At 38.4% G+C, this 24132-nt stretch overlaps 1 protein-coding gene across 4 annotated transcripts in view; it reads right to left on the bottom strand.

The window, feature by feature from the left end:
• enah (ENAH actin regulator) overlaps positions 1-24132 on the bottom strand; it is a 109724-nt gene that overhangs the window by 83620 nt on the left and 1972 nt on the right. The window contains exon 1 of one of the 4 annotated variants that reach the window (XM_079887385.1): positions 1428-1574. The exons of 2 other annotated variants lie outside the window; for them this stretch is intronic. In XM_079887385.1, the coding sequence (XP_079743511.1) occupies positions 1428-1441 (14 nt within the window). In that variant the 5' untranslated portion in view covers positions 1442-1574. Of the gene's footprint in view, positions 1-1427; positions 1575-24132 lie in introns of those variants that run through there. One more of the 4 variants, XM_079887382.1, reaches the window with a different exon arrangement.

The following is a 24132-nucleotide window of genomic DNA, read 5'->3' on the forward strand; positions in this document are numbered from 1 at the left end:
ATCAATAAATGACAAGTCAGTAACAGATTTTAGAAATGGACACACATGGTGCTCCTCTGTAGGTAAAAGAAAAAAAAATATGCAAGTTTTAACTAACACAACAGATGGAAAAATACTCATAAATCTTTTTTTTTTTTTTACTCTGCAGGTGCACCTACACAACACACCAAACAAAACCATCAAGGGAATTGTAAACACTTGTAAATATCAGACCTGTGAGACTTGTCTTACAGAAACCACTTTGACAGAGGTGACTTGAAAGAAACAAGTCAGGTATATTTGTACAGTGCTTTTCACAATGCACATTGCTTCAAAGCAGCTTTACAGAAAATAGTCTCTTAGTACCCCTAGTGATAAAAAGGCAAAAGTGACAAGAAAAAAAAGCTACACATCACAAAATATTGTGATTCTGATTCTGAATAAACTGTTTTGTACTGTATACATAAAACCTGTCCCTGACTACACTGCTGAGCTAATTTACATAGAAACTGGAGAGAGAGAGAGAGAAAAAAAAAAAAGCCACATCATTCCCCATCTGCTAAAGATATATGCACATGCTGGTGAGTTGCTAATTTATTGTTTAACACAGGAGTATAGTTCAGCAAAAACATCAAAACCCAGCTGGCTGTGTGGGGAGAAAGCAAACCACAATGACTATTAGAATCCATTGATTCATGATACCTGTGAACTAACACATTACTCACAATATCTAGTGAGAAAGGTTTATATTAATTTCTACAAAAATAGAACATGCCTGGATACACCAACACGGCTTTCATTAGACAAAACATGAATAATATTTCAAAACAAAACTGCATCACTGCTTAAGGGGAAAAAAATAATAATAAAGTGAAGCGACACTTTATACTTTAAATGCAACAACAAACATCATAAAAATGACGCAATTCAGAAGCTAAAAACAGGTTCAGTATATATAGTATTTGTTACTTAACATGAACTTAATTTATGATTTCTAATTAATGTTAAAAATATAAAAAAAAATGTATTGATCATGATCAAGTATTATACTGTCTTTACTGTACAAGCTACTCTAACCATGTCACACTTTGATAAGTGCTCTCTATTTTGGTGGTTTACGTCCTTCTCTAAGCTCAAAATAATTCAGTTGGTCACTGCGTTCATCCTAAATTTAACATAAGGTGGTTGAGTTTAATATTCACTTTGTTGCGATAACCCCAATCCACTTCAAGTTAAAACCTAATCAGCAAAAGCCAAAGGGTACACTTTATAGTCTCTATTTTTACTCGGACACCAGAGAACACCAAGATTAGCTATCAGGAAAGGCATCAAGTACGATTACTTTTCCACATGTTCATGATACAGAAATATCCAGAATTCATTTACAAAAAAACTCTACATGTCCACTAGACCGAAGGCCTCAACTGACCACTTTCTAGGAGACTTACACGTCACGTGTCATCGCTGCGTGTTCCAATCCTCCACCCGCAAGGAGTCTGCTTACTACTGTCCTTCTCTAAAGTTTCCAGATTCCTCTGAGCCCGAGGTGTCCTCGAAGCTGTCAGCCTCCTGACGGGTCTGTGGGACTCCGAGACGAAGCCGGGACAAGCTTTGCCGTTAGGACCCCTCCCTCAGGGTTAAATCGGTCCTGCTGGGCAGTCCCCTCAAGAATGTCCCCTCTCCCCAAAATAAACCTGCTGACTGAAGGGTGTCGTGAGCTCACTGACTTTTTTTTTTCTCTTTAGCCCTACGTCTCTCATTCGTTTCCCAACTGGGGCAGTGGAGCAGTGACAGTTCATTTACTGTCCATTAAAATCAAACCCAGATGGGATGATAGAAGTCTAACAAGCATGAATGATGACTGGTAGTTAAAAAGCTATGCTTCCATGAAGCTCACAAGAGGGCTACAAACCACAGGCTTTGAAATAAATGCAGCATTACGATGAATTCAACTTTAATAGGTTTCAGGATTCGTATTTCATATCAACATGCTCCTGCTCAATGTTTACAATTCACTCTTCGCAGGGAGTTTGATTTACAGGCGATCTGACCAATGATAATCCGCCATCCGCCGAATCCGCCATTTTTGTCCGACAAAGCAGTCAGGAGAGTTAGTAGATTTATTAACGTCGGTGGATTTTTAAAAAATGGTGCTGACGTCTCTCCACGGTTGAAACAACATTACTTCTGATGTTCATTCATGTTTATTTGATGCTATAAATTAACTCTGTCCTGTCTGTCAGCGCATTGTCAGAGTCCTCTTTGCTCTGCAATGTATTTTTCACTGCGTGAGAACATGGTGTGGCGTGAGAGCAACATGGCTTGTCGGACATAGCAACAGCAACTAAAGGAGGCGGGTCTTTGCGAACGGTCAATTGGCTCCCTTTCAAATATTATTTGGAATCTGAATTGAATTGTCCACACTTCACAGGAAGTTGAACTGGAATGACAGAAAGAGGAATTTACTGGACCTTAGTCAGGTTAGTCACCCACAATTTTCAATAACTTTTTGTCAAATGAAAGATTTTTGGGAAAGACGTTTCATCAGCTGAACAATAAGTGTGTTGTCAAACAACAGTACAATCCATTGAACACTGCATTTCTATCCCTCACAGCCTTGTTTTCATTCCTGTAACAAATTAAATATGGTGCTACACTGAGTAAGGTCTATTGTAATACAAACTGCAAGTAATGCATTCTGGGAAATAAGCGTTCGTTCGTTTGTTCATTCTTTAAAAATGTAAAGGTTTTAAATCTTTTAAACCAAGCTTTGTCAAGCCCACATTCAACTCTTTTCTCTTTTTAATCGCTTTTCTGGTTAATTTTTTAGTATAAGTTTTATAAATTTCTAAAATTATTTTGAATTTTATGAATTACCCACACGCAAAAATAATTGCTGTAATAGTTGTTTCAATCCGTGTTTGAGACAAATATGGACTAACTCAACCGTTTCAAAATTTAAACCAATGGTTGGGTTTGTCCATATTTGACCCAAACATCGGTTGAAACAACCCAGCATTTTTTTTTTATTGTATGAATTATTGATTTGAATGAAAATCTGAATTATTTGTAATTCATCATAAACATACATTCAAATTGCAATTATTCATTTTGCTAAATCGCAATTCACATTCAGGAATTGATTTGGAATTTAAACGGCGTTCTTTAGTGCACAGTATTCACTTCTGCTTTCAAATGTTCCAAGTGGCAAGGAACAAGAGGCTAAACACCCTGAACTCAACCCTTAAGGTCTATTTCCACTCAAGCAAGCAACTTCAGTACATGTCGTAGTGATGTAACTGGCAGACAAGGGGTTAGTCCTTCAATCCGTGGAGGCTTTTCTAAAGTTACCATGGTGAGGAGCTCTGCAGTGAAATCCTATCCTCGAAAGAGAACGCACAGGCCACTGAAACCAAACTGCAAATCTGAATGAGCTGGGATCCAAACAGAGGGCCACTATTAAATAGATCCCTTAAAATGCAGACAACCCTGTATCTTTCTCCAAGCTAACCTTTCAATCCTGGCCATTTGTTGAACTTGTCTCTATGGTGACTTGGCCTCGTCCGTCCATCTGAAGAGATGGGACCGATAGACTTGGAGGGGATTGGAAAGAAAAGAGAACAAAACTTTTGCTGTTCTCAGACTATCTGGAACTTGGTCGCAACATTCAGACGGACAGCCAAAATTATTTTCTCCACCTCTGGTTTGGAACAGTTGAGAGTTTTTGTGGTGTTTCACATAGCAAGTAAATGGGTGGAATCCCATATAGCAACCGCAGTGAGGGCCTGCATGTTGTTATTGAGGAACTGAGGAGCAATACAATAATTCAAGCATGTAGTCTGGATGGATTTGATCTGAATTCTCAAATAAAAACATCTGTGGCAAGGAGTGTTTGTTAGCGACAGGGTGTTGCTACAACAACGTGAAGGTAAAGCACACTGTGAAATGCAGTTTTGTCTTTGAGATCACGAAATGTTGCCAAAAATGTCTCACCAAGTGCAACCAATGCCCACAATAATGTGACAATCAACCAACCGCAGGTGACAACACTGGGTTTTACTGGCGCTGCTTTGAAAAAACGATCACTATTTCTGAACATAAACAATTCAGTATGACAGAAAACAAATCGAGGGTAATTTTGATCTGCTGAGCAGAAACATACACTTCAGGCAGTGGCCTTCTTGTAGCAGCTGCCAAACTTGTGTCTAGTTGTTGACAAAGCGCTGACTATACAGCTCTACACCCAGTTTCTCAGGAAATACTACATCAGCCCCTGGCCATCAGCATTTTGATCTCTATACAACCAAAGTAGCCGCTAGACACTGTTTTCAGATACACTTTCCTTTCTATATCGAAACACAGAGAGCTGCTGTTACATGGAATCAGTTAAATATTCAAAAAGAAAATGAAGCACATTCTCCACGTTCACAAATTTACATCAGAGCTATTTGCCTATTATAGATAATCCAATAACTTCTTTGGAAACGCTTTACAAGTGAGGTTTAATTTGGTAACGTCAGTTAACGCATTAGGTATCATGAAATAATCCATAATACACAATAATACTTAACAGAATACTTAACATTTTAAGTTTTATAAATTAATCTAAGCTAATGTATTATGAACTAACATGAATTAAGGAGTTAGTTTTGGAACAATATGATGGTGAGTAAGTGATCATTTTCATTTTAGGGTGACTTTCCCTTTAACAATGAACAAATGTTATTTTGAAATGAACCAAGATAAATTTATGCTGTAAAAAGTTAGTTCATGATACCTAATGCAACCAAGGTTGGAATCAAGCAAAAATATCTGGATCAAAGAGGACACCCTTACAAAGCACAGGGAACAAAACCACTAATTTCGTCTAGGCTGTGGAAGCCTCAGCTCCTGACTGGGTCAACTAAAAAAACCCAGGTTACCCTCGGTGCTCTGTCACTCGGCTTACCAGCAGATTTCAACAGGCACAAGCTGGATCTAGTGCTTCAGTGATGCTGAGACCATAATCCCTAAATCTTTTAATATCATGTTGAAAATTTTCGGACAGAGGAGAGAAAAGTCATGGACAAAGATAAGGTCTAACAGCTGGGTCAATAATAGATGGTAGGGGTAGGAGGAGGTATGACAAAATCATATCATGATTTACGTCATTTTACATCAGAGTAATAGTATGTGTCATACATCTATTCTTGCTAGAAATGCAACAAGAAAAATGTGGCACTGTCTATTTTTGGAGTATTCAGTAAAATATAGTATAGTAAATACAGTATAAACAAATGTATTGTCAATTTTTGAAAAAAAAAATTAAACTTAGAGAATGTAAACCATTGTTCATTACAAAACAATGGTAAAATTGGCATTACTGCAACAAAAGCTTCACACTATGTGAAAAAAAACTCAATTACTCAAAATTGTGAAAGTTCCTGTGGCAAAGAATCAATTTAATTCTATATTAATGAGTCAAGTTCTGCCATCTTGACCCTATGAATACTACAAATACCACCCGGACTTGAGACTAGAATACAATTTTCTCACTCAAACCACTAACTGCTGCTGCTTCTGATTGCTTTTAGAGGGAAAAGCTGGCCATAGCTGCTGGTCTAGGATCAGTTAACTCTGTAATAATAGCATATAGGCAAAACATCAGGCAAACGATCCTGTGCGTATGGGCTTGCGCAATGGAGAACATCAAAGGTTTCTATTTTCAACATGTTTTTTTGCAGCGTTGAACAACGTAGCCAATCACAAACATATCAGTTGATTTAACGCAATGGCCAATCAGAGGTGTATAAATTAGCACTGAACAAAAACTCCGGCATTTTGAGCAGCGAGTGGATTCTAAGTTCTGCACACTCACAAATCTTATCATTATAACAAACAATTATGTAAATAAGAGATTCAATGTGCCGAAAATTGGAACTTGAAACAATTATATTTATAAATGACTATCACTTGGAGACCCACCATCTTAATGGTGAGTACTCACAAAGTCTTTGGTACACTTCAATATGCCCCAGAAGTATTTTTTTATTGCTATTTGGTATGTATTGTTTTTTATTATTACTGTGTTATTGGTGGTATTGAAGAGCTTTTGTGAATCAAGTTTATGAAGTGTATAAGCATAATACAAATGGGTTTTGGTGTAGTTGTAGGCTGGACTACCTGTGGTAGTTATGGCGTTGTTGTTTTAATATAGAACTTGGTCTACTTCAGTAATTATAATTACAGGTTGTTAATGTTTTAGTGAAGGTCTGTTTCTCAGATCATAAAAAAAGTTTGCCCCCCCTATGAAAACGATTATATATGTTCTGGTGACGGCCCTGCTATTGGGTTGGCTTTAGAGGACATACTTGTCCAATTAACTCAGGACACAATATTCATTGACCAAGTACACATTAGCATATTGACTGTTTTTGATTACAAAACTGATACATTGCATTGATTGTGGGTAGTCAATTATTTGGGACTGAACATAAAAAGAATCTCCAGAATTACATTTCCTCGTTGGAAACATCTGACACAAAAAGATACACAGGAATCCACACTTATATTTACAAGGTCAATATCATCTATCCTTCTTTAACACATTGTCCAGCATAAAGACTACATATATGACACAGAAAAACGTCACTATTATTTTTAACTAAATTGTGTACGTGAGTCGGTCGCTAACCAGTAAACATCAACTGATGGTTCAAGCTTTTAGGAGAAACAGGCATTCTATTCCAAAATCATTTTAAACATGACTTGTGTAAATAAATAAAATGAACAATATAATGAGACTAAGCAGCCGATGGCATGATGTGTAATTTTGATGATGAGCCAGAACATAACTTTTTTAAATTTGGATTCCCTAAGTCTATAAAACAAATAATAATAATAATAATCACTAAATATAAAATATACGTGCAAGTTACAACAAAAACAAAAGCAGAGCAGTCATCTCCCCAAAAATAAACTCTGAAGCAAACTGAAATAATGTTTTCATTAATACCCCTCCGAGTCCAGAGATGTGTTCAAGTCTTTCTCTCCCGCTTTCACTGAGGTAATCAAGTCCACATGGAGGTGAGAGCGAGCCGCTCCGGTACCAAACATGGCAATCAGCAAGTGATGAGTCATGATCCCCTTTAAGCTGCCTTAACCTCCCTGCTCTCCATTTTTCACTCACAGAGAATAACTCTGGAGTCAGAGATCTGGATGCGTGCGGGTCTCCACATTCCACTCAAAGCTGGAACTTTAAGTGATCTGGATTGTTGAGCTCATCAGTGTAAACTGAGGCTACTCAAAGAGGACCAAAAAAAAAAAGAAAAAAAAGAAATCACTGCATACTTTCCACTTCTTCAGGCTTATCAGTCATGGGGGCACCAAACTGATACTGAGCACCAAAGCAACACAGTACACTTCAACCATGCAGAAAACCACAAAGAAACTTAAAAGAACAACCTCCATGATAGGTAAACTTCACTCAGTAATGATGAAAGACAATGTGAACCATGCCAGATTGTTGTGGTTAGCCAATCCTAACAGAGATCATTTATACATACACTACCATTTAAAAGTTTAAGATAGACGCAATTTAAAAAAAAAAGGTTTTTGCAAGAAGTCTCTTATACTCAAAGCTACATTTGTTTTTTTCAAAAATACAGTAACAGTGTGAAATATGATATAAATGAAAATAACAGTTTACCATTTCAATATTTAAAAATTGTATTCCTGAGAAGGCAAAACTCAGGATCAATATTATATGATCCTTCAGAAATCATTCTAATATGCTGATTTTTATTACAATTCTTATTATTGATGTTGAAAACAGTTGTTATGCTCAATATTTTTGTGGTATCTGTGATATATTTTTTCAGGATTCTATGCTAAATAAAAAGTTGAAAAGAACAGCATATAACAATGTAAAATCTTTACTAGGGCTGCACGATTAATCGGAATTAAACCGCACACGATATGGCAAAGGCTGCGATTATTTTATGCGCAGCTTGTCAGTGCAGCGCGGCTGATCAGTAGTAAATGCTGCTCATCTGAACGCCAGACCGCTCTCTCACGCAGACACACCAAATATGACCCGCCGCAGAAGTAGACACGCACGTCATTCAAGGAAATCCCTATCTGTAGCTGAATAAACAGAAGATTGAAACGCTTTGATTTATTAAATGTTGTCTTTTGTTGGACAAGAGGTTCATAAATGTTTGACGCGTGTTGCTTTTTCAAATGCAAGTTATAAGCAACTCAAACTCGCAGTGATTTCAGATGGACCAGCATTTACTATTGATCACAGAGCCATGCTTCACTGACAAGCTGCTCATAAAAAAAATAATAATAATAATCGCAGCCTTTGCCATTTCATAATAGCAATAATCCAAATCGGTTTAAGCACGATTTCCATGTTAATTGCGATTAATCGTGCAGCCCTAATCGTTAAACTTTTGATCTTTAGTGCATCCTTCCTGAATAAAAAAATATTAACTTCTTTAAATAAAATTTTTTTTTTTAGGTACAACAGCCTATTTAATTCTAATGGTTAGAGAGAGGATGGGAAACGGTCATGTAAAACTAAACTCTGGTGCAAGAAACCTTAAACATTATAAGTGATTTCAGTTGGAAAAATAAAATGCTCTAAAAGTGTAGAATATAGACCCTTTAAAACTAGTTGACGGATCCTGAGCACACTCAAGTGTCTCAAATAGAGGATGAACAAATACCCTCATGTGCAACAAAGATCATATAAGACAAGATATAGTGTGATCCAAGGCACATTTGACAATAATGCTAACTGATCTGGCAGCAGTTGTCTTAATTAAATCCCAACTGGCTGCAGGACCTTAATTACGAAGCAGAAGCCAGCCACGGCCATGTAACCCCAGCCTGGCCATGTGCTAACACCCACTGCAAACTGCATTCACTCAAGACCATACTGCCTCCCTCGGTTTAATGCTATAAGTTCATTATACCGTCAATCATCCATTTCTAGGAATGAGAGTATATAAAATACAAAAAGTCAGCATGAAGACTTATCTTTGTCATTTTTTTTGATTAATATTCAGTAATATGTGGAATTTGATCTTCATAAAAAAGCATTATGAAGAGTACTTCACTTTCAAGGTTTAGCCGTTATATAAAGTGTTCTTCGCAGGGTGTTTTAAAGAGAAAAAAGTAATGTATCCAGTCATTCAACAACTCTATGGCTTTAACGGGCAAGCTGTAGTTAATCACGCTGTGCGCTGCACGGCTCTTAAAGTCAGCCCAGACTCTCAAGTCAGCCAAAGAGTCCGCTTCGGGGGTTTTCAGCAAGACTGCAGCCTGAGCATTTTCAAGCCATCTGAAAGGAAAAAATCCTCAGTGGAACACATTCACATTTGCAATTTGTTCTAAGACCCTATGGAGTGTGTAATTGATTTTAAAATTATACCATCTCACTCGCATCTTAAAGGGTTTTATTCTTACATGTGGCTGGAAATAGAAATATGGCCCCTTCAAGACAGAAACCCAGGGCCGGAGTGGGGCCACTTTTCAGCCCGGGAGTTTCAGGCCCAAGACCGGCCCACTTTTTCCATGGTGGAATTCCAAATTAGCACTTTTTCCAAATTGGATAAATGAAGCAACAGTTCAGCTCTTACTATTGTGTAGTTTGTATTAATACCATGGTTCAACAAATAATGTAAAGGTTAAATAATAATTCACTTAGACTTTATAAGAAGCAATTGCGACTTTATTTCACATAATTCTGACTTTATATCTTGCAATTCTGACTTTATAACACGCAATTGCGACTTTATTTCACGCAATTCTGACTTTATATCTTGCAATTCTGACTTTATAACACGCAATTGCGACTTTATTTCACGCAATTCTGACTTTATATCTCGCAATTGCGACTTTATTTCACGCAATTCTGACTTTATAGCTCGCAATTCTGACTAAATTGCGTGTAAACTCGCAATTGTGAGATAAAAAGTCGCAATTATCTTTTAAAATGTTTTATTCTGTGGCGGAAACAAGCTTCCATACCTCCTGGTCTCTTCCTCCCATCCATCCTCCCATCCATTCTCCCTGACGCGTACCGTTACGGTAGGGCCGGCCCAGCTATCGGTAGGCGCCGGCGGTGCCGCGGCCGCAGTAGTCTACCTGAGAAAACGTTTTGGAAAAGACGGGCTATGGAACCAACCAACTCTATGGGAGGGGAGGGGAGGGGAGAACTCCCTCACATGGTACAACCCATGCAGAGGCTGCGCGCTGCGGTGTCAGAATGCGGAACGTGTGTAGCCTACTGTAACTAACATGACAAATGTGAAAAGAAAAAAAAAAATCCTCGACCGGCCCAAAAGTGAAGTGGCCCACCAGGAATTCTCCCGATTACCCACCCCGGGCCTGCAGAAACCCATTCATCAGACTTAACAAATGTTACCTAGTTAATCAATGCCATAGTAAGCACTTATTTACCGGACCAAACAATAGACCAACAAATAAATTCGTATCACTATTCATTTAGAGAAGAAGTGTGGAAAACAGGCCTTGATTGTTTAAAGAAAAAAAAAAAATTCAAATCTACTACCTCTAGTCATAAAATTTCACAGTTCAAACACTGAAAATGATCAGGAGGACCATTCATACATTTGTGCAACTCCTTTTCATTGAGAATAAAGCATATTGGGAAATCTTTATTGAGCAAAAATCGCTTTAATACTTGGCTCGTGATTAGCAGAACGTGTCGAGACCACGTGAGGAACCCCTTCAACGTCTTTTTCCTCTTAAATCATATTATCTTCCTATTAATTACGAGCTGCGTTGAGCTGGGTTCCTTTGCTCTGCGCCGAGCACCGTATTCCCTCGCGGACAGCGGAGAGAGCATTGATCAAATGAGAAAAGGGAAAGAAGAGGAGAAATTCTTCACATTCACTCCGGGGCTGGCCACGTGCCATGAAAACACTCCAGAGGCCCTTTCAGCACATGGCCGGTGGGAGGATGGGGGTGAAGAAGAGAAGGGAAGTAGAAATGGGAGGGCTGGTTAATATTCTGACAGCACAACACAGTCAGACTGGATGCCGCAATGAAACTACACCAAATTCCTAATGTGCTCCCACTGGCCAGCAGGAGCAGGGAAACTGCACTGTCCTCTAGAGTCTAGACTGTCCCAGAGGACCAGCAGCACACATATAGATGTGTGACGGACGGTAGATGTAATGACCATCTTAATTGAACCAATGGTAATCGGATCATGTGCAAGAAAATGCATCATGAAGACAGAATATTGGCCACCTGACAAAAACAACTAGCATGTACTGGTAAATAGTCTGGATGATTCTATGCATCTGTCCATGAAACCCTGTTAGTCTTCATTAACCCTCTCTGGGAGGGCTGACAGGTGTGAGAACATTCTGCTGTTGACGGCCTAATGAAAGGGAAGGCCCTGTTGTCTGATGTTGACTGAGGCTCACCTGTTTCTCCCACTGGTGCGAGTGTGTTTAGGATTGACACAAAGACAGGCAGAAAAAAAGACAAATGAATACTGAAGTATGTTTAGCTGTTTTAAAACCTTCAATGCTGGTATGTCAATTAGGGATGCACCGATATGAACATTTTGGCAGATACTGATAACCGATAATTCTTTACATTTGAAAGCCAATGACCGATAAATTGGCCGATAAATATAAATCCAAATTTTTATATAATTTTTGAGAGCCTGATTACAAAAACAAAAGTCTCATCATGTCCCAATCACACAACTATAATGATGTTCTCATTATAACTTTGTGTAGCCTATATGACAGACATGTTGCACTTAACTGTATTTTCCTTTTTTGAAGAGATTTCAAACATATTTCAAGCAATTCAAAACCATCATAGCGAAAAGTGCGCATCTGAAGTGTCTCAGCTGAAGGAAAAATGCATTATCGGCTTTAATATACCGAACAAATTTTCTTATCAGGCCGACAACGATAACATTAAAAATGATATTGGCAGAATATGGTGGCCGATATATTGTGCATCCCTAATGTCAATGTTGGTAACACATTTAAGGAGATAACATATTCAGGGTATAAACATTTTTTATAACTAAAAAGAATTACATTTACCCTGATGCTCAATTGTAGCTTATAGTAGTAAACAATCTTTTAGAATATATATTTTTTTACATGTCTTTTAAGATTTTTTTTGTTCCAGTGGGTAAAAATAAATGAAATTGTATTATGGTAGTGGGAATTGTGGCTATATTGTGCTTAACTGACATTGTTTTTGAAACATTTGAAAAAATTCTTTAGGCAAAAAAAAAAATCACTTTTTCTTTCTTGACAGCTTTCATAAGATTCACCTAATTTATGAAACATGTAAACTGGGCTTCCTCTGAAAGGTCAAAGAGAAAGAAGTGCACCTTGAAGGTGTGGAGTTTACGTGAACATGCCACTTTCTTAGAAGATAAGACAGGTGCAGAGCATGTCCCACTAACCTAGGAACACACCCAAACCCTGGAACAATAATAAGGAAAGAGGTCAGGAATCCCAGTACCAGCAGTAACGTAACATAACTCTCAGACTAGGAAAACAGCAAGAAAAACACTCAGGGGTAATAAAAACGACGTCTGCAGGACAGCTGCCCTCTCTCTTTCGGACAGATGGGTCAACATAAAGACCACCTGTTCAGTACATAAACCCTGAGAGATCCCAAACTGCAGACAAAAGGGGCAAAATGGGCTAGAAAAAGGTGAAGATTTCACGAAACTCTGAATAAGAAATGTGCTCATGAAGAGATGCAAATTGCCCAGCATGGATGGAAGAATGGATGTTTTATTGAACCCCAAAGAGAATGTGCCAGGGAAAAAACATGGTGCAGAGCAGTCAAGTATTCTTTACCCTGAATACTGTGCAGAAAAGACACAAATGCTACAACTCAAAAGCCTTACATTTCTCAGTCACAACATCTGTTGTAATAAGTGTCTTTAAGCCCAGGGCTGACATATGCTTGTTTCTGCCCACTGGTCAACCTCAGGACAATGTGTGTTTTTTCATGTAGAGCATTAAATAGTGCATTAAATCCTGATTGTCTGAAATTCTCCACAAGATCAACACTAAATATACTCTAGCAAAAGTTGATGGCTGTTCTATTCATTTATGTTGCAACTTAGAAAATTCACAAGAACGATACTCATTTAGCTGATGTACTAAAAGTAGCTATAAAGATAACCAGCATGCACAAAAGAGAGGACTGATGGGAGGAAAGAAATGAAACTAGTAAACAAGGGCACATTTCCACTGTAGAAGAATTATTTTTATTTATTTATTTTTTTGCTGTAGACAGGATGAACAATGCATTCAAAAATCTTAATGTTAATTTATTTAATTATTATTTTTTTAGTCCTGTTTTCCAGTTAAAAATCCATAAAATAAGAAATATTTACTTGAAGCAAAACTAATCTAAGAAGTTAAAACTAAACCTATCAGACATACCTTAAGCATTTTTCTTACACAACCAGCAAATTGCTTTTCTTGTTGTTTACCCCATTGCTATATTTATGCTTCAAACAAGAAATTAAGTACCAAGAAAAACATAATTCAATTCATATCCTCAAACAAGATTCAAATAAATGTATCATTTTAAGGATGTTTAGATATTTTAACAGAGCTGACAAGCAGGTCATGGTTCAAAACGCATTCATTGAACTGATGGCAGCTTCATTGGAACCAACATATCTCTCTCTCTCTCTCTCTCTCTCTGCTATGATTAAAGGCATCATCAACCCGTTCGACTGGAAAGTGCTGAAATGGCCAATCTCAAATTACAGTACTGGAGCACATCAAAAACAAGTAATTTCTAAGATAAATATCATGGAAAGAGAGATATCACACCATAAACTCCTAAAAGGTCAAATCCTCTAGTCAACCCTTCAACAATTTCACAGATATATGATACACAACGAGACACACCTGTAATAAAGATAGTCGTTCCAAAGATGATTTATCTCACAAAAACAGCTCACAATCTCATGGCACATCAACCATCTCTGAAAACTGAAAACTATGCTTCTGGCAAAGGATGGACATGAGAAATCATGAAGAAAACACATTAACTGTGTGACTCGATGTTACTTTTCAACTTCAAAAATGTCACAGCAAACAACTAGTCAGTTCTCTAAAATGAGAATGACTTGGTTGTATTTTTGAACTTGTCGCATTGTGAAGATCCAACTCTGAATTATTGCATAAGCAGGCAGTGCCATTATGAGTCCGATTAAGTCATTCGTGATGCTGTTTTCTTGTTATGTTTTTTATCAGGGATGTTCTCTTGGCTTGTGTGCTGTGAATGGCACAGCTTGAGGTGGGCAGAAGGCAGACGGGCTGCTGGGTTCAATCGTGCAGCTGGATTAGGCTGTGCTTAGATCTTTCAGAAGCACATGGGATGACACGGAGCTGCTGCATGGCGTGCAGGCTGAAGGATCACGTGAAGCTTCTTAGCGGTGGCATATTAAATAGGGAATGCAGATGTATCCTTTACATTCAATCCGATTTTGATAAAAGGGCAAAAAGAGAAATTAAAAAAAGACTTAAAAGACAAGCTCACATTAATGAAACATATGAGAAAGAAAACAGTGTATGGGGTGAAGCAAGTAGAGCCGACTAACCATAAAGAAAAAGTTGGAAAATATCAGAGAAATAATGGTTAAAGTAAGCCATTTTTACCAAATGCCAAAGAGGGATATAACAGTATCTCAATCTCCAATAATGCGATTTGATCTTTCAAGGCCGTTTTTGATTAAAAGCCTTTAGAATCCAGAAGTTCAGTTTGATGGTTCCTCTATGGTCGGGACTGTTTTGTTAATCGGCCACAAAAGCGGGAAAAGGTTTTACAGCCAGTGTCCAACAATCCAGTTTCAGGGTCCAGCTCTATTGTTGCACTCACAAAAGGGAGATGTTTTATTCACAATAGCAGGGCACTATATTATGTAGGGCATCGGGGGCCTGGCGACAAGGAATGCGGACTGATTGCCTCTCAACCTTCAAAGCTTCTATCGATTGTGCAGTTTTAGATGCTTTTAGGCATCAGTGCATCAACAAATTCTAATTTCATTCAATGCCACCAAAGCATCCTAGTTGGATATTGTGTGATAACTACATTTTTACATTCTAAGGTCATCTTCACTATAGCTAATAATTGAGATGAAATATGGCGCCAGTTGGATTTTCTTTTCTTTTTTTAAACGAGTGGTGCAACCCTCTACAAATCACTCGCATATGCTACTAAATCTTCACACTGGGTTACTAAATAATGTCTATCATTAGCCACTGGCAAATAAATTCTTAGATTTCACTCGCCAGTGTGTGTGTTAGAGGCTAAGTATAAGTTTAGCATTGATAAATTTTCACTCGCTGAGCACTTGAGTTTTGCTCTCCATCAAGTGATCTGTACTATTTCAAATCAGCTCAATGGATACGCAGTGTACTTCAATGTAACAAACTGTGTGAAGGCGCACAAAGCACCATCGCTTTGCTGAGAGCATTGTGTTTCTCCTACCGAAGCAGAGAGTTAGAGTCTTGTATACCATGCAGAATTGACAGACTACGTGTAAACTATATTCTTTGTTGTATTTTCCTATCCAAATAACGGTTCACTTGGAATTATTCAGCTTTTAAGAACAAGCAGAAGATATGCCAGATTCTCCGGCAGTGGGCGGAACTAATGTGCAAACGGCAATCTTATTGGTTAGCGCTCACCTATAATCGTCCCTAAGGGTGTCACGATTCTCCAAATCCTCGATTCGATTACATTTTCGATTCTAAAGTCACGGTTCGATTCGATTCTCGATTTAAAAAAAAAAATTTGAAAGCACAAGCTATGCCATTTTTAGACTTTTATGCAATATAATAATATCTGACCTTTGTTCGCAATGTACCACACACTACATTGTCAAATTTAAAACGTTTATTAACAACATAATGTAACAATAACTTATATCTTCAGTCAATTGGAAACTTAAACAATATAACCTATTACCTATTATAGTCCCGGGGCTCCCTGGACTCCTCAGAGCAGTCACAGGCGAATAGCACAGCGTTTTAAATTGGGTTCCCGCAGCGTTTGCAACGCAGTACGAGAGAACGTTCTATTAAGGGAACGTACTTGGTTACTTGCGTAACCTCGGTTCCCTTAGAGATAAGGGAACGAGTACTGCGTTGCCTTGCCGTGCCATTTCGCTCATATCTGGTACTTCGCTTCAGTCGATTTAAACCTAAAGTCCTTTGGCGAGTTTTCTCTGAATTCAATTTATACACCTCAGCCGCGCTTGAGGCGCTCGAGGTTGGCAGGGCGCCAAGCGCTCTCATTGAACCGCACGCCACTGCTAACTCGCCATAGGTTCGTGCAGTTGCCGCAGCACAGACAATCAGCTCGCTCAGACGAGCTATGATGCTCTCGCTGTGCAGCTGCAATGCGTTTTAAAATAAAGGCTTCAATATTCTCGAGAAAAGGAGTTTTTACCTATTACAGGCAAGCCGAGGTGACGTGACATATGGGGCGTGGCAGCATCGACGATTCCATTTTTTGATTCGATAATCGAGATTGGGCATTAATTTCGATCGTCCCCATTTTGATTTCAGCAAATCTGTTGAATGCTGATAACGTAATTAATATTCATGAACCCTGCAGCTCATCAATCCTTAGTGCGTTGTATATAGTATTTAATAATCTATTTTTTTTTACAGAAATGCTGAATGACCAACAATATCTTAAGCACCACCACCAGTCCTAAGTTCAGTTAATATGACAAATATGCATTCATACATGTTTTAGTTCTAATTACTGAAGTTCTATCATTAAATAGTGCTTGATTATCACCATAATATAATGCTTGATCGACTGATGTTAAGTGTACGTTCAGATATTTAAAAAGCCAATGGCTCCTTCTATTGCTAAGGTGTGCGTAGAGGGTTGTGGTGTCATATGCAAGATGTGAAAGTAGCGCCAGTTTCAGTTACTCAGACGGATATACACCATTGCCATGGACGACAGGGAGTACTAGGAAACATCTGACTGTTGAATGCCGCAATTGACCAATCAGAATCAAGCACTTTTAAAAACTGCTGATTTTTAATACTGAAGGATTTTGAAAACCTTGCCATGGCAAGGAATGCATTTGCTGATAAAGAAAAGTCCTTATCCAAGTCGTCTTTGAGATGGCTGTACAACTGTGCAAACTCATCAGAATTCTGTGTTGTGATAACATTCACAGCTGTTTCAACACTCTACACATTAGAGTAATTATCCGTGTCCTCCTCCGCAGAGGCGAAATGCAAGCACCACGCGCTGCCCCTTAAGCTTCTTACAAACCCAAACTTCACATCGAAAAAGTGTCCTTTCATAGTGACAGCAGCCTAAAGGGAGAGTGCCTGCTGAACAGTCATTCCAGCTACAGAAACAGCTTCACAGAGGGACGGTGGTAGAAAGGATGCTGTTGGACGACAGTAACAAATCCGTCACTTGCTGTTGTGCTGTGTAGCAAGCCATCTTGAAAACAAGATGAGGGAAGCTGGCCAGATTTCTAAACCGAATGCACCCACACACACATACACACAAAACATTTCATCTTTAATGCAGATGCTGTATCTGTTCGAAGTGAAAAGGCTTTAATTTTGAAGCAGAGATTCTGAGCAGAATGCAGATATTGGGGATTATTGTTGATTGTTGTTGATCCCATTTTTAAAAACACTTTCAAACACTTTTAATACTTCCGTGTGCTCTCAAATGCTCCCATGCGTGGATCCTTGAAACCAATCACAGACATATCCGATGAGCACGTGAACACAATGGCCAATCAGAGGTGTTTACAATTACGCTCAACAGCGCTCAAAGCGTCACAATATTTAAATTTCAGTACCGACTTGGTACCGAAGTTGGTACGTTCTCGGCTCGGAATTATCAGCATGGTTGGCTAACCGTGCTGGAAGAATGCGTGTAGTGACGTCACCACTCAGGATTGGTCACTTGACGGTGCCGATAGCCTTGTTGGCAAGTGCGCCGGCATGTAGCGCCGTTGTGCTTCGGGCAAACCGAGTTTGAGTCCCGGCTCGTGGACCTTTCCCGATCCCATCCCCCCCGCTCTCTCTCACCTTGCTTCCGGTCTAGCTGTCCTATCCAATAAAAGGCAAAAAGCCCAAAAATAAATCTAAAAGAAAGGATTGGTCACTTGTCTGTTGCCTGGCTAGTGGCTACCAGTTTCTCTCTAGCTGGCTAAGCGCACTATTTAAATGACGTAAACACAAATGAATAATTAAATTAAAAGAAATATCTGATTATCCTCCATAACGCGGTCACCATTTACATCTTCTATCGTCTGTAAACTGATGCATTTGCATTCCAAAAAGCTCCGTTATCAGCCCCACAGTGGAAAATGAAAACATATCGGTATCGGCTGGGCCGGTTTGACATGGAATGGAATGTTTAAGCAATGAGAACGGTTTGGCCCAACGGTGGAAAAGCAGCTAATGATTTAGAGTTGGGTAGCTTTTTTAGCTCCATTTTTCACACATCATTTCATTGCCTGAAGTCAAAAAGCTAAATAGGCCCAGCATAATTTTTCCACCTTGAGCTGTTGATTAATGGCTGCTGATTGATTGCAATTTAACCAACAAGAGGTGGAAAACTGTAGCATTGTTCCTTTCATAGGAAGTACAGATGAGCCCCAAGGCTTTAATGCATATTGCATTATGTTTGGAAAGAAAGATCACAAATAAGCTAAACTAACCAGCTGGTTACACCTCCCCAGCACTCTCCTGCAATTTTCTTGTTAATCAATCCAACAGACTTAGCACTTCAAAAACAGATCACTGCCAGCTAATCCCATATTCCCATAGTCTTGAGACATGAGCACTGGTCATGTGACAGTTCCCATAAGTGGTTTTCCAAAGTAGGAATTATGACGTCAATTGAAATGAATCAAACTAAAGCAATGAAAAAAAAAAAAAAAAAAAAAAGAGAATGACTTTAAATATAATTCCTCTAGTGCTCTCTAAGTTCCTCTCAAAAAATGCAAAAGGGTGCATGGAACAAAAATGTCACATTCATGACCAGTTCTCATTAAGGGATACAGCATATGCAGTTGTTTAAATTAAGAAATCATGCAATAGCTAGACAATGCATTCACTTCAGGACAGAAAGACGTCCCATTTAGTACAAAGATGGAAGGCACTATCAGCCTTTCCCAGATCCACAAATAAGCATATTTGGACTGACTAATGAGGGTAGAATATCACTCAATCACTTGATGACATTCATTGATTGAGAAAAAGGCATTTAAGGTATAAACAACAGAGAACATAAGTTTCATGGCCAAACACAAGGGTACTTTAGACAAAAAGCTATGGGCAAAAACAAAAGCATTTTTCCAATGAAAAAAGAAAAATCCCAAAAAAGCTCAATGGTCGGCGCTTTCAAAGACTCTGAACAGGTGCTTACTGTGAGCACTATAGAATGGGTAAAGGAAACAAAATAAGGAAAATAAAGAAACCCAAGTAAACCCATATGGCAGATAGAGAGTTCCTGCTACCTCTCAACACTTCAGAGACCCACATGTTGTAGTAGAGTCAGCCAGGTGCTGAGAGGAACTTAGGCTGGTTACATGCCACACGCAAAAGCAGCTCATATTTATTTTAGTATCCATATTAATAGGTTAGAGAGTTCACACTGCCCACACAAGCAAGCCTCTATATAGCAAAAAGAGTTTCCGTTTCGGTGCTGAGCTAATTTTTACCATGCTTTGTGCTTAGTGCCGGTCCCAAGTATAAGGGGCTTTCCTTTCCATTAATGTTTGGATAAAAAGTAAAAACGCCTACGTGTCCTTTGATTAAAAATAATGGCTAGTGCAGTGGCTGCGATAAACTTAAACATACTAACATCCATTGCCATGATTTTTTTTAAATGACTTATCACAAGAGGAAAAATATTATATTTTAGTCGCATAACAAACGCTGTCATTTCGCAATAGTTTTTTATCGACATTTAGAAAATATCGTAAAAGTTTACCACAAATCTAAAACCCAGCTAATGTGCACTTCTAGGCTATGTGAAATAATGTTAGATACCAGTTTACAGCGTTTGATTATGGCCTCGAAGTTCTCAGTTGGAGGGTTTTAGCCACGGCTGGCCCGTTTATTGCCCTGGCGCACAATGGCCCGACAGTGGAAATGCGGCTAACAATTTCTGACTTGCATATAACTGAACAAATGAAACGAACATAAACAGCCCCGTACTGGGCAGGGCCCATGGGCTGCAGCTAAGTCAAGCCCAATGCTAAGTTCAGCCATCCAGTTTGCAATATCAAGGAGCATAACAAGCTGTTTCGAACAGCTAAAAATAACTGGAAGCCAGACACATTCAATCAACAATTGGCCAACCCACACTTAAGTGAAAAATAAGGTGGATTGGGTTTGGCAATATTTCAACAAATATTCTGCACTAGTAACCTAGAAATCATTTTCACTTAACCTATGTAACAACTGTATGTTCACTGTAAAACAGACCTTAGGAGGAAAAGGTGATGTGCTACAAACAAGTTCTTATGCAAATGTAACAGGAACTGTAGTGTATCTAAAGATCCTATCAAACCTATTCATGACAAGCCTATTTTAAACACTCTGGAAGGCTTATTGGCCCATAAAGCATCTGGGGTATCTGGGAGAAGACTTGGGCATAAGAGTTAATCAGAATCACTCAACTTGTTGCTTGACACTGAATCGGTTCACTGAAAATACAACATGCAGAGAGCCGTGATGGCAGGTGTGATCATCATCATCCCTAGCAAAAATAATTGATCTCCAAAGTGACTGAATTTATAAGAGCAGCAACGGTAAAGGATTTATGAAGACCACTCAAATGCAGTCAAGCATGGAGCGATTTGTTCATAAGGGACCTACAAATCCATGACAGACTGTTAGATTTCACAATCACATGCAAATCTGGAGCTAACAGACAGTGTTTTGCTCTAAACTCTTTTTGTTTTCTTTATATTGTCTAGTTAATTTTTATGTCTGATAGCACGAGATATCGATGATGAAGAGGGAGCAAGGCTATAGCCAAAACCTCGTTTCTAAAACACCGGTCAAGCTAAGACAATGATCCGACCTACAACATCTGATTCGATTCGATGCCTACCAAAAAGCAAGCCTAAGTTTCAAGGTGACTGCCAGCTAAAAGCCATGCTTCAGTGTCTCACTGACTATCAACAATGAGTGTTAGGGGGGAATTATAGTATCATCGATCATCTATTAATACTGCAAATGTGTCATTATTGTAGCTAGCCTAAATAACCATGAAAAAGACTGATGCATGATTATGTTCCATTTTGTGATAATCAAAGAGAAAACTGAATTCATCAACAGTTCAGACCTATGTAACATTACAGCAACATAGGCCAGGAAAAATATATAACACAGTTTAGAGTGCAATGTAACGAAACAAAGTCTACTAGCATGCAGTAAAGCAAAATGATGTCAACCAAACATATTCAGAACCTGCTTTAGTACATTCAAAGCACAGATATTAAATGACGTTATGAACTTGCTTTAAACAAAGTACGAATCAGTGGTAATCCACAATGATTAAATGCATTCTTGATTGCTTTTGCGTTATCTAAATTCCTCTAGAAACAATGTGGTGGTAAGAGAGGAGTGCAACAGGATGAGTCTGAGCCACTGACGTCAAAGATAAAGAACTTTCACAGAGGGCTCTGTATCTAAATGAGAGATGAAATGGAAAATATAATAGGTGACAGGGTGTAATAGAGAGAGAAGGGTGGGGGGCAGATAAGGTAGACGCAGTATCTCTACCAAAGAGAGTAATTACATAAGGAGAAAAGTAAAAGTTTAAATGGCCCCTTCAATACAATTGCGCTCGCTTATTATTCTGTTCTGATTAGGCATGAATATTCTGAGGGGATTTGTCTTTTCAAATGGCAGAAAGATAAAAAGAGCATACTTATGAATTCATATGGACACTTTTCTATCTACAAAACTCAGAAAGCCTTGATTAGGCCTAAAGATTAGAGCAGCCTGATTTGAATTTGCTTGAAAAGACACAAAAGTGCTCAAGAGTTCAGTTAAAGGAGAACTCCGGTCAATTTTAACATTGAGCTCATTTTTTTGTACATTTGGAGTGCTGTCAGTACAGAGAACAACGACAAAAATCGGTGTTGCCTACACCGAGTTATTCTATTTTTAAAATTTGCACCCTGTTGACTTCAATGGGGCAAGTACTAAACCTGCTTTTAGCCTCTTAACATCCTTGATGTGTCATTACAAGTGCACAGAAAATGTGAGTGATTCCTTCTGAGTGAACACGAGTGAGTCTGACTGCAGTAGATGTGAAAGATATGTATAAAAATGATGTTATTTAAGCCAGCGCAAATACCTTTGTTTACATCCTGTTTTTCGGTTGAAGTCCAAAGTAGTCGATTGCCGAGTTCACGCGCGTGATCATAGGTATTAAACCTATGCGTGTGAACTGCAATCGACTACTTTGGACTTCAACCGAAAAACAGGATGTAAACAAAGGTATGTGCGCTGGCTTAAATAACATCATTTTTATACATTTCTTTCACATCTACTGCAGTCAGACTCACTCGTGTTCACTCTAAATAAACTCACTCACATTTTCTGTGCACTTGTAATGACACATCAAGGATGTTAAGAGGCTAAAAGCAGGTTTAGTACTTGCCCCATTGAAGTCAACAGGGTGCAAATTTTAAAAACAGAATAACTCGGTGTAGGCAACTAGTGGTCGACCGATATATCGCCGAGGCCGATATATCGGCCGATATTTGGAATTTTTTAGATATCGGCATCGGCCGATAAATCTTTCCGTTTGGCCGATATATTTCAAAACAGTTTGTGACTGTGCATTAGCGCTTTTTTCCACTGACGCGAACAGAGCGAGCGTGAATGAACTGAATACACTCGCTCTGCTCCGCCCAGCACCGTAAAACAAGCCACTCAGAAGTGAAGCAGACATCTGACAGACACAGTAAATGACCATTCGCGTTCGCTTTCTAACCTGACGCTACATTGTGTTACACACAAAAACACTCCGGCGTGCAGCAGAGTCTATTCAAACAGTACCGTGATATGTCAGATCCGCAGCCCAACGGTAGCTCCAGTGGGGGTCACAGATGTGATATAAACGAATTCAAACAAAACTGAAAACATTTTACCTCACAAACAGTCAAAAATCCTGTGACTGGCTGTTCCTCAGATACGCGTGTTGTTCTCGGGTTACATTTAAACTAGACGCTGTTTTCCAACGGACTCGCGTGCACGGAAAAGCTGGGTCGGTCGCGTCGCGTGCATTACAGATCAGTTGGTCGCGTGAGGTGGATAAGAGGAGAACACTATGTAATAATATTACGTTTGAAAATAAATCCTTGAAAATGTTATTCACCATCTACTGTATTTATTTATCCATGATTGGCGTAATATCGTGTGTAGTATACATTTTCATATGTTCATGTATGTCATGCAAATACATGTGACGGCTTGCAACGTTTTAAAGAAACAAACAAGCAAAACTAAACACATAAATCATTATTATTTAAATATACTTGAAGTAAAACAACCTTAAAAAAAGGTTGAACTATTTAAACTATTTTAAAGTAAATAGTGTAAATAAACTATGTGAGATTTATATTTTGTATTGTACATAAAATGTATGTAATTTCACATACTATTTTGTCATTAATTTATGAATATTGTTTCGATTTGTTCATTAATGATAAATGTTATTTGTAGCCTGCAGTAAGCAGCAGTAATTATTTATGTGACTGAAAAAATGACTGTAAATATTAAAGCAGACAAGAAGCTGCACTAAAACTTTATTTATTGAAGTGTTACCTTACCTTTTTGTTTACATTTTAATTTCTTATTAAATATTTTCTATTGCAAAAAGAATTTTGCATAAATAGTATGTACAATAAATGTTCATTTAGTTTCACCAATATTCTTTATGTCTCTCATTTACTGTATTCACATGTATTGTATCGGCCTCATATCGGCCAATCGGCCAGATTGCTTTCTCAATATCGGCATCGGCATCGGCCATTAAAAATCCCATATCGGTCGACCACTATAGGCAACACCGATTTTTGTCGTTGTTCTCTGTATTGACAGCACT

This window comes from Squalius cephalus (genome assembly GCF_949319135.1).
Source record: "Squalius cephalus genome assembly, chromosome: 12".
Taxonomy (NCBI): domain Eukaryota; kingdom Metazoa; phylum Chordata; class Actinopteri; order Cypriniformes; family Leuciscidae; genus Squalius; species Squalius cephalus.